General features: G+C 43.8%; 1 protein-coding gene across 1 annotated transcript in view; it reads left to right on the top strand.

The window, feature by feature from the left end:
* Positions 1 to 12,222, top strand: part of LOXL4 (lysyl oxidase like 4) — a gene marked incomplete at its 5' end in the record, with an annotated part of 151,957 nt that overhangs the window by 104,338 nt on the left and 35,397 nt on the right. Inside the window, 4 exons of the mRNA XM_082268366.1 lie at positions 128 to 282; positions 7,579 to 7,746; positions 9,105 to 9,267; positions 10,573 to 10,816. Of these exons, the coding sequence (XP_082124492.1) occupies positions 128 to 282; positions 7,579 to 7,746; positions 9,105 to 9,267; positions 10,573 to 10,816 (730 nt within the window). The remainder of the gene's footprint in view (positions 1 to 127; positions 283 to 7,578; positions 7,747 to 9,104; positions 9,268 to 10,572; positions 10,817 to 12,222) is intronic.

Here is a 12,222-nt window from a genome sequence, read left to right as displayed (position 1 = left end):
GGAGGGTGCTACAGACATTAAATGATTCATGTGATCCTCGGGACACATGTGGAACGTTCATCTTCAGGCTTAGGTGGGGAGACTAACATATTTGTTTCACCCAAGGCTTGATTTCTTCCCATTCCAGGGATGGGTCCAATCCATATGAATGAAGTGCTCTGCACGGGACAGGAGAAGTCCATCATTGAATGTAAGTTCAAAGAAGCCAGTATAGCGGGGTGCCAACACGAAGAAGATGTCGGCGTCAGATGTCATGTCCCGGAAATGGGGTACAACAGCCAGGTGAGGAGATGTGCCGACTTATCATCTACAGTATATGTGTATCTATACAATATGTACATGTAATGCCAGGAATATATATAAAGAGATCACTCAACATTGAGGGGGGAGGAACAACAGAAGTTTCTCTCACTAGGGCTTTCAATGGGAATTCAATGTGGGCACTAGGGCATTCAATGGGCATTCAATGTGGGCACTAGGGCATTCAATGTGACCGCTCAAGTTAGTACTGGGCTCCCCAGTGGGACAAGAGAGCCCAGTAAGCTGACAAGCTGCAGTGGTGGGGGGGAGGGGTACTCCCTTCTGCTGCCTAAAAGGGATCAGGTGGCTGTAGTCACTCAGATCACTTTCACTGCCTGATCTAAAGAATGATACCTTAACCCAGGGTTCCTCAAACTACGGCCCTCCAGCTGTTGCGGAACTACACGTCCCATGAGGCATTTTAAAACTCTGACATTCACAGACATGACTAGGCATGATGGGAATTGTAGTTCCTGAATAACTGGAGGGCCATAGTTTGAAGACCCCTGCCTTAACCACTTAACGACCAGGCCTTTTTCTGACACATGTTGTTTACAAATTATTAAAGTCAGTATTTTTTGCTAGAAAATGACTTGGAATCCCCCAAACATTATATATATATTTTTTAGCAGAGACCCTAGAGAATAAAATGGAGATTCTTGCAATACTTTATCTCACACCGTATTTGTGTGACCTTACAAACACAATTTTTTTTGGAAAAAAAATACACTTTTTTGAATTTCAAAAAAGGAAAACTAAAGTTAGCCCAATTTGTTTCTAGAATGTGATAGAGAATCTTACACCAAGTAAATTGATACCTAACATGTCATGCTTGAAAATTGCGCACGCTCATGGAATGGCGACAAACTTTGGAGCTTAAAAATCTCCATAGGCAATGCTTTAAAAATGTCTACAGGTTACCAGTTTAGAGTTACAGAGGAGGTCTAGGACCAGAATTATCACTCTCTAGCGATCACGATGATACCTCGCATGTGTGGTTTGAACACAGTTTACATTCTTTTTTTTTTTGGGGGGGGGGGGATTTGTGCTAGTAAGGATGATAGGGAGGGTGGGGGCATTTGTGCTAGGAGAGAAAATTTGGGATGGGGAAAATTTGTGCTAGAAGGGGGGATTGGGGGGAATTTATGCTGGGAGGGTGGATTTGGAGTGCGGGGGAGAGACATTTTGTGCTCCAATGGAAAATTTGAGGGGTAGAAGACTTGTGCTAGGAGGGGTGTTTTGGGACGCCTGCCTTTACACACACATGAACTTTAATGGCTTCCCAGTCTTAGTCCGTAGGGTTCAATGTTGAGTTGGCCCACCCTCTGCAGCTATAACAGCTTCAACTCTTCTGGGAAGGCTGTCCACAAGGTTTAGAAGTGTGTCTATGGAAATGTTTGACCATTCTTCCAGGACAAAGTGTGTTCTTTCTGGTTGAGGTCAGGATTCTCTGCAGTCCAGTCAAGTTCCTCCACCCCAAACTCACTCATCCATGTCTTTATGGACCTTGCTTTGTGCACTGGTCCAAATCATTTGGTGGAGGGGGGATTTTTGCGTGTTTTTTTTTTTTTTTTTTTTTTTGTCGGCCCCTTGGATCCAGTGAAGGGAACTCTTAAGGCATCAGCATACCTTACCAGCTTATCAGGTAGTTTGTTGTGCACATTTCAGATACTCACCCACCCAGAAGATCCAGCGTTGACCTGCTGAGATCCTCTTGCCCTCTGCCACCGCTTGGTCCTCTGTCGCCATGTTGTTTGTGATGTCAATGACAGGCCCGCTGGCTCTTCCAGGTTCAGCCGGCATGCCTCCTGATGACACGGTGCTAGACATGCCCCCCCTCCTCCTCTCTGAATGAAGGGCTATATGGAGGCTGCCATTGTAAACCATTTAGATTAGAAAGATAGGAGTGAGCTCAGAAATATCTGATTATGCATATACCAGACCAGTGCCTCAGAAAGTATTGAAGCCACGGGAGCCCCATGACAGCCAAGTAATTGGTGTTTTCAGGCGCAGAGACCTCTATATTCTCTGACTACAGGATCCCCCCCCCCCCCCCCCCCCTAGGCTCTTGCTTCTGGGAATTTTAGACTTGCCCTATGAAGGAACGTTCAGACACCTTGGAGTCCCATTCATTCCATCCTCACTGGCAGTTGATGAACTGTAATGCGAGTACGATGTACATTAGAATGATGTATGGGCTAGTCTCAGTTCTTACTGCAGACAATGTCGTTATTTTTCACTTTGATTTTATGCAGAAACAGAATCGTCTTGTGAAGCAGATTTCTTATAAAACACAGAAACTTGTGATATGAATGACAGTGAACGACATTTAGCAACCGAATACATTGAGAACATTAAATAAATTGGCTGTTCGCTGAACGCATCTTTCTGTAAACTTAACAGACCATAAAATACGCTGAGCAATGGCTTTATCTGCAGAATGCCAAAACAAGAATACATTTCCTAGTTAGAGATCTGCAAAGCAGTGTTAATATTAATGTGAGTCTAGGAATAAACCCATAGATCCCAGTATGTGCTCTTCTACCATGGTGATACCAGTACATGCTCCCCTCCTATAGTGATCCCAGTATGCGCTCCCCTCCCATGGTGGTCCCAGTATGTGCTCCCCTCCCATGGTGATCCCAGTATGTGTTCCCTTTCCATAGTGATCCCTGTATGCGCTCCCCTCCCATGGTGATCCCAATATGTGCTTCCCTCTCATGGTGATCCCAGTATGTGTTCCCTGCCCATGGTGATCCCAGTATGCGCTCCCCTCCCATGGTGATCCCAGTATGTGCTCCCCTCCCATGGTGATCCCAGTACATGCTCCTGGATACTCTACTATGTGAGTGATCACTATGACCCCCATAGTGATCCCATTATATGCTCCCCTCCCACAGTGATCCCTGTATGCGCTCCCCTCCCATGGTGATCCCAGTTTGTGTTCCCTTTCCATAGTGATCCCATTATGTGCTCCCCTCCTATAGTAATCCTAATATTTGCTCTCCTCTCATAGTGATCCCTGTATGCGCTCCCCTCCCATGGTGATCCCAATATGTGCTTCCCTCTCATGATGATCCCAGTATGTGTTCCCTGCCCATAGTGATCCAATTATGTGCTCCCCTCCCATGGTGGTCCCAATATGTTCTCCCCTCCCATGGTGATCCCAGTATGTGTTCCCTTCCCATAGTGATCCCATTATGTGCTCCTCTCCCATAGTAATCCCATTATGTGCTCCTCTCCCATAGTGATCCCATTATATGCTCCCCGCCCATAGTAACCCCTGTATGCGCTCCCCTCCCATGGTGATCCCAATATGTGCTCCCCTCCCATGGAGCATTATGTGCTCCTCTCCCATAGTAATCCCATTATGTGCTCCTCTCCCATAGTGATTCCATTATATGCTCCCCTCCCATAGTGATCCCTGTATGCGCTCCCCTCCCATGGTGATCCCAATATGTGCTCCCCTCGCATGGTGATTCCAGTATGTGCTCGCCTCCCATAGCGATCCCAGTATGCGTTCCCTTCCCATAGTGATCCCAGTATCTGCTCCCCTCCCATAGGGATCCCAGTATCTGCTCCCCTCCCATAGGGATCCCAGTACCTGCTCCCCTCCCATAGTGATCCCAGTATGTGTTCCCTTTCCATATTATTCCCAGTATGTGCTCTGCTCCCATAGTGATCCCAGTATGTGCTCCCCTCCCATGGTGATTCCAATATGTGCTCCCCTCCCATAGTGATCCCAGTATGTGCTCTCCTCCAATAGTGCTGTGTGTGCTCTTCTCCCATGGTGATCCCAGTATATGCTCTCCTCCCATGGTGATCCTTGTATGTGCTCCCCTGCCATAGTGATCCCAATATGTGCTCCCCTCCCATGGTGATCCCTGTATGTACTCTCCTCCCACTGTGATCTTAGTATGTGCTCTCCTCCAATGGTGATTCCAGTTTGTACCACATACCTGCACATTTCAGATACTCACCCATTCAGCGGATCCAGCATTGTCTCTCTGAGATCCTATCATGCCCTGCCTTGGTCCCGCACCACCATCTTATCTCTGATGTCATTGAGAGGCCTGCTGGCTCTTTTGGGTTCAGGCGGTGGGCCTCCCGATGACGCACCCCTAGGCCCGCCCCTCTCCTACTCTGTGAATTACACAGTAAGACCTCCTGGGATATGTGATGTAAATTTACCAGGAGGCACAAGACACACCTAGGCAAATGATGTGTATAAGGGGTGACTCTAAACCCTTTTTCTTAAAAAAATAAAATAAAAAGGGTAAATAAAAAAAAACAATAAAAAAAAAAAATACGCTATACATGTAGCAGAGGAACGGAGGGGTGGGCAGGAGGAACTTTCACTTTAAGATTCACTTAAACAAGGGAGGCAAACATTATTTTTTCTGTTTCAGATTAAGTGGAGAGGGATTAGAACCACTGTCAGGTTTTTATTCCTTTCTCTGTCCCCCTCTTAGGGAGATCCCCCCCTCTCTATTTGTCCTGATTACCCTTATCACTGAAAAGAATAAGAAAAAAAAAATTGAGCTGATACCAGAACAAGAATAGAGGGGACACTAGTTCTGGTGGCAACCAGGGATTCCCTCACTTTGGAAGGATTTCTTCTCACTTCCTGTTGTGGCTATGGGACTGGAAGTGAAGGGAATTCTCCCTAACGGACACCTGACCAGGGCTATAACCCTCCCTTACTGCATCCAAAATGGACACTACTAAAATGAAGGGGGGGGGGGGGAGATTTTTCCAAGAGTCCAACTGGGCTATATGGAAATCAACCCCACTCAATAAAAAGAGGGACTTTTGAGGATGTGGGTTGCGCAATGGGGAGTATAAATTAGGCCAGTAGTGGTGTCTCCAGGGTGGAGAGCGGCCGCCACTACTGGCGTTACTGGCGATACTAACAGACAGAGATTTTATGCTTACCTCGTCTGGCCTCCTGATTTGGCGGTTCCCTTTATATTTGAACCATCTGTTTTTTTGCCCGGGGCTGCAGGGCTCAGTACTTCCCAGGAGAGGTAGCCCGGTTTGTTGCTGGGGGTCTACTCTCAAGCTGCCACTGCCGAATGTCCTCGGTGTACCTATGGGGCACCCTCTACCCTAGCCATTGAAGACATATCTGGTCTCATATGTGCATGTTATGTGTCTGCCAAGAACTGTAAGGGTCTCTGATGAAGCACTTTTTAAAGATATAGTTCAGCGAAACGCGTTAGTCCCATATCATCTTCGTTTGGATCACCAGCAGGCAATTTACATCTACTGGCCAGATGTCCTCTCTTTGGCGGATATGTAATTGCAATGCTATATATATGCAATTGATGTTCTATGTTGTTTTAATGTAGTATATACAATAAATTGAATTTTAAAATTTATTTTTCTTCTTTTTTCTAATTTATGCTCACCATTGCACAGTCCACACCCTCAAAAGTCCCTCTTTTTATTGAGTGGGGTTAATTTCCATATAGCCCGGTTGGACTCTTGGAATAATCCCCCCCCCCCCCCCCCTCATTTTAGTAGTGTTCTCTGTTACTGGGATGCGGATGTGGCTAAGTGCAATTATTCCCAACACCTGCTTGCTTCTCTTTTCTATGCATCCAAAATGGTAAAAAGTTTTGTCTTTTGTTCAAATTTAGGAAAGGATGACAATAGGCCATTTTAACCCCTGCAATATAATAGTAATTGAAATGCTGTTATTGTGTATATAAAAGGAAAATGTATTATATTATATTATATTATATTATATTATATTATATTATATATTATAATTTTAATATTATTTTTTTTATATATGGTATATTTTTTTTTATATGGTATACTTATAACTCTCTCTTACTCTAACAAAAAAAAAAAAACCTTTGCTTTTAATTCTACAGTAATAAAGGAAGACAAATGACCATGATAATTCTTTTAATAATTGAAATTAGGTTAATATGTAAATAAAAACATAAAGTGTATTATATGATATTATATTATATATTATAATTTTAATATTATATTTTTTTTATATGCGGTATAATTATTTTTTTTTTTTAGATGGTATACTTATTACTCTCCCTTACTCTTAACAAAAAAAAAAAGCAAAACCTTTGCTTTTTAACTCTACAGTAATAAAGGAAGAAAAATAACCATAATAATGCTTTTAACAATTGAAATTATATATTATAATTTTAATATTATATTTTTTTTATATGCGGTATAATTTTTTTTTTTTAGATGGTATACTTATAACTCTCCCTTACTCTAACAAAAAAAAAAAAAAAAAAAAAGCAAAACCTTTGCTTTTTAACTCTACAGTAATAAAGGAAGAAAAATAACCATAATAATGCTTTTAACAATTGAAATGAGGTTAATACGTAAATAAAAACATAAAATGTATTATATTATATAATTTAAATATACATATATTATTTTAAAATATTGTATAATTATTATTATTTTTTTTTATATGGTATACTTATAACTCTCCCTTACTCTAAAAAAAAAAAAAAAAAAAAAAAAAAAAACCTTTGATTTTAATTCTACAGTAATAAAGGAAGACAAATGACTATGATAATGCTTTTAATTGAGATGAAGTTAATATGTAAATAAAAACATAAAATGTATTATATTATAGTATATTATATTATATTGTATATTATAATTTTATTATTATATATTTTTTATATAAATGGAATAATTTTTTTTTATATAGTATACTTATAACTCTTCCTTACTCTAACAAAAAACACCAAAAAAAAAAAAAAAAACAAAAAAAAAAAAACAAAAAAAAAAAAACCTTTGCTTTTAATTCTACAGTAATAAAGGAAGACAAATAACCACGATAATGCTTGTAATAATTGAAATGATGTTAATATGTAAATAAAAACATAAAGTGTATTATATTTTATTACATTATATTTTTTAAATATATTATTATATGTTATAATTATAACCCCTGTCAAATTTCACAGAAAGCCAAGGTATTGAGTACAGTTCCATATATACAGTATATATATATATATATCACTGATAATTAAAGTAATGGCGCAGAATTCTACAGATGATGATGATATTCAGCAAGTAATGATGAAACACGATACAGCATACAGTATATGAGAATGTATTTAATCAGAAAGTGATAGCCGGTCGGCCTCAACCTTCTCTGATTGCTTGAATAATGCGATAATGATTGGCGGTGATCAGGAGAAGAGCTCACACAAGAGAATAATTAGCTTTTGGCTAAAATGAGAACTCCTGTGTAAGACGGGCTTTGTCCTTCTTCTGTTTCAGATTCGGCTGGTTGGAGGAAGGTCAAGTGAAGAGGGGAAGGTGGAAGTACAGATGGTCATTAAAGGTGTGAAGAAGTGGGGAGCGGTGTGCGGAGAGCTCTGGGGTATGAATGAAGCCATGGTCGCTTGTCGACAGCTGGGGCTCGGCTTTGCCAATCATGCGATACAGGTATTAAAGTTTATCTAAACCCAAACCAAAAACGGCCTGTAATGCAGAATACTTAGTCCTTGGCAGTGGCGTCACTGGAACCTTCAGAGCTCCAGCGCAAGAAACCATGAAGGGCCCCCTTGACCTCCGGCCAGGGCCCTTCCCTGTGAGCACGTGCAACCTTTATGATCCTGGTAGTTCCGCTACTGGTGTCAGTGGTTTTTTATTTTTGTTATTTTATTTTTTCAATTTTTTACCATTATATTTACCATTTTATTTTTTTACAATTTTTTTTTTAGGAGCTCCGTTGGGGGGCTTTGGTGAAATATCGGGGTCTAAACAGACCCCTAACATCTTACCTTTTAAAGGTGATTGAGGACACAGCCCTCGGTTTCCTTCTCTGCAGCTTCAGCTGCACAGAAGGGATGTACAGGAATAGTTCTGTACAGAGGCTTCCTGTTCATTCACAAACTGAAGCATAGGAAACAGTTTATTACGCTGCAGTTATGAATGGACATAGTCAGTGATCGGTATGGCAGCAGCCGGCGGGAGATGGGAGGGGGGAACCCGGCAGTGCTGCGGAGTATGGGGACGGGGGGAGGGGGTGCAGCAGAAAGAACCTGGATAGGAGGAGCATAGGGGGTGGCTGCATATAGAGGAACCATTCTCTCCATTTTCCTCCAGGCTGAATGCCTGCGGAAGGGAAAGGAGGAGAAGCGGGTATTCAGCAGGAGGAAAATAGAGAGATCAGTTCCTCTATATAGAGCTGCCCCCATTGTCCTCCTGTCCGGGTGTATAGGGGGGCTGCAGCGGCTCCCTGCAGCATGGGGCTGGGTCACAATTGCGACCCCTGTAGGTACTCCCTGGTCCTTGGTCTGGTGGCTGCATTCATTTTCTATAGTCAAGCTTCTTTTCTTGTTTTTTTACCTGATGACCCCGGGAATAGAGAGAGACAGTAGGGAAGATGGCATACTAAAATGTACCGTGTGCTGCTTTCACATGTGACAGCTGCAGTTTGTCCGCTATATCTGATTGATAAAATGTTGTTAAGTGACCCCGTTAGTATGTCAAAGTGATGTGACCGTAATTCCATCTTAAATAATATCAGTAAAGTGCAGCAATCCTAACTTTCTGTGTGGACATTCCTTTCCCTGGATATGGCCACAAATGTCGTGAGGAGGCCTCTGGCATGGAGATGGGCACAAGATGGCGGAGGGTTCAAACCTTGAGCAGGAGGGTTGTTGTTCTAGTAGCAATTATCAGCCAATTATTAGCCCCCTACTTCTACGTTGTTGATTATTTAATTAAATAATATATTCTGAATCTGTATGACTACCAATAAAGAATCCAAACTGCATCACATTATTTCTGTTCTGCAGGAGACGTGGTATTGGCGGGGTACTCAGGGCGCAGAGGATGTGGTCATGAGTGGCGTGCGTTGCTCTGGCACAGAGCTGTCGATTCAGCAGTGTCGTCACCACAGTGTTGTTCATTGTCCTCGAGGAGGGGGTCATCGATCGGCAGGTGTTAGCTGTACAGACCGTAAGTCCTGAATACCAACCCTAACCCATCATGGCCGGGGTTTGGGTTCCTCATCCTTCACTATGAAGCTGACACAGCTGTAGCCATGTGTAGCACTACTCCCTTGGGAGCTGCTGGATACAGGTTCCCCTGGGTTACCCTTAGCAACAAAATGACAGTTCAACATTTTCAAAGTGCTTTGGCTCAGTCAGGAAACAGTCTAGGAGTTTTGGTTTTATTGAGAACTTGGATAGGAGAAGGGGATAAGTGGGACACTCCAACTTGAATGTACTATGCACAATTTGCTGGGACGACTAGATACTGCTGAGTGCGGCAAGGCCGCTGCTTCACCTTGTCACTAGCAGTGAAGAAGTAATTAATGAACTGTTTTAGATAAGCTGTACTGTACTGCAGAACACTCTTCAGGGCCCTTCCTGGCACCCCCTTTGTTCCTATGCTTCAGGGTTCTCTACACGGCACCCCCTTTACTGTAACACTCTCTGTGTGAGCTAGCTCCTTGATCCCCTGACTTCACTGGAGTCAGGGCTGTCTTTAACACAGGGCAAAAGGGGCAGCTGCCCCGGGCCCAGTCAATGTTGTGGGGCCAGAAGCAGCTGCCCCTTGAGCCCGCACTGTCTGCAAATAGTTTATAAGTGAACCCAAGAAAATGTTTGCCCAGGGTCCAATCAATATTAAAGACCGCCCTGACTGGAGTGGTCCCCTTCCTGGGCAGACCCTTTGGCAAATCTTCTGGTACTCACGGACACTGTTTTTCCCGAGTGACTCTTCCAGCAGCTCCGCTGTCAGCTTCACTGGATCCTCTGCAGCTCAGCTCCACACCTGGTTCACTAGGCCGACCGCCTAAGACCACCTTCCTCACACTCTGCAGGAGGAGAGACAACCATCCACCTCCTCCTGGGACTCTGCTTCCCGCCAAAGACGCCCTGTCATATGTCCCCTCAGTACTTATGGTCAATCCCAGGTGGTGCCTTCCCACTTGGACTGCCATAAAACCTGGTGTGCCACTGGCCGGGTTTCCTCCACTGTCCAACAAGCTCCCTCATTGGATGCAGTGGGGACACTCCCTCAGACCCAGTGAATCACACCTGGAAACATGTAACAGGCAACCTAACAGATCAGCTCCCCTGATAAGCAGAAGGAGCAATTAGATGCTTTTTCCTAGCACCTACCTAGGAGGGTGCTACACATGTTTGTATAAATGGCTCTTTATTTAGGGTGTAATTGTGCAAAAACAGGTGATTGGTGGACACGTGCTCATGTCTTTAATACCAATTTCATACCTAACTGGGTCCTGTCCTGTTCTAGATGCTCCAGACCTCATACTGAATGCACAGCTTGCTCAGGAGTCAGCCTACCTGGAGGACCGTCCCCTTCACATGCTGGAATGTGCCCATGAAGAGGAGTGTCTGTCCAAATCAGCAGATGACATGCAGTGGCCGTACGGACATCGGAGACTGCTCCGCTTCTCATCAGAGATACACAATATTGGGAGGTCTGACTTCACCCCAAGAAACGGGAGGCACACCTGGGTCTGGCATGAATGTCACAGGTAGGACCTGGCTACAGATGTGCAATACTTCATGTATGGAAGACTACCATCAACATAATGATGGATGGAACTACTGCTTCCTCCTAACAGCTAGGGATGGGTTGTAGATTGTGATGACCATGAACTCTGGATCGTCGCTGTTTGCTGAAACAAATAATCTGTTCGCCCGCAGAAGCGAACCTCTGTTGGTGCAGGAAGTCATCATGCATTCAGCATTACTACCACTGGTAACAGTGACAGTTTCCTGCTCAGGGACTTCACCCCCCTCCTTGTGGGTTGCTAGGATGCTAGCAGCCACCAGATACCTAGCAACCAAGGACACTGTGCAGGCTAGCAACCGATTACATAACTGGTTGCTAGGACGTTAGAGGCCACACAGTCATTGGTTGTTATCAAAGGGTTAAATGTGAGCCTAGGGGAGTGTTTTTTAACTGTGTGGGGGGATGGGCTTCTGGAATGAACACAGGGACCTGTGTTCCTAAATAAGAGGAAAACAGGATCCCTGTGTTCAGCACTGACAGAACAGCGGTCTGCCGTGTTTACAACGGTAGATCGCCGTTCTGTCTCCACGGGGAGAGATCGCCGGTGCCGGCTGGACCCGCAGATCAGCTATCCCTGTGGCGAATGGGTGCCCACGTGCGCTTCCGGAGGCACAGGGCACACGCGCCCCCGCTCACAGTCCTGCGAAGTGACACACAGTTATGCTGTTTCGCGGGACAGAGCCGACCTGCCGCAGTATAGAAATTGCGGCAATTTGTTCAGATTTGCTGACCCACAATTGGGATCCAATTCGGTTCCTTCATCCCTGCTGGTATTAGACATCCGCGAGTCATAAATCTTCATTCTTTGTATGTTCTATTGAACCCAAATAAACCTATAAAGGGTTAATCCAAGAGATATTTCTCTACAAAAAAAAAAAAAAAATCTAAAAAATATAATAAAGCCGTAATCTCATAAATAACAGAATGGGAGAATCGCGTATTCCCGGAGGGGCGCCATAAAATATGCGCTAATTACTGAACAAACACAACTGCCGGCGAGGAGGAATCTGCGTTAGGGGAGACAGCGCTGATCCTAGCGCCGGATCCTGATTGGCTCAGTACAGTTAGGGCAGCGAAGGAAAACATTTTTTTTATTTATTTATTTTACTTCGATTTTATTTATTTCTTTCATTTTCATTGTACAAAAGCCAATCTCTTCTAAACGCACAACTCTGGAAGTTTAGCTGCAAAGTGGATGTAAACCCCGAGAGCCTGTTCACAGGGGGGAGCACGACAGTGACACCACCGACGCAGGGACATTTTATTATTTTGGTGACACCGCAAACCCAGGGACATTTTTTCTTCTGGAGACACCACTGACTCTGGCATTTTTTCCTTTTTGTGACACCACTGATAGAGGGACAT

The sequence above is a fragment of the Pelophylax lessonae genome (assembly GCF_965119305.1).
Source record: "Pelophylax lessonae genome assembly, chromosome: 9".
Taxonomy (NCBI): domain Eukaryota; kingdom Metazoa; phylum Chordata; class Amphibia; order Anura; family Ranidae; genus Pelophylax; species Pelophylax lessonae.
Note: the sequence above shows the minus strand (reverse complement) of the source record. Positions and strands in the feature narration are given on the sequence as shown.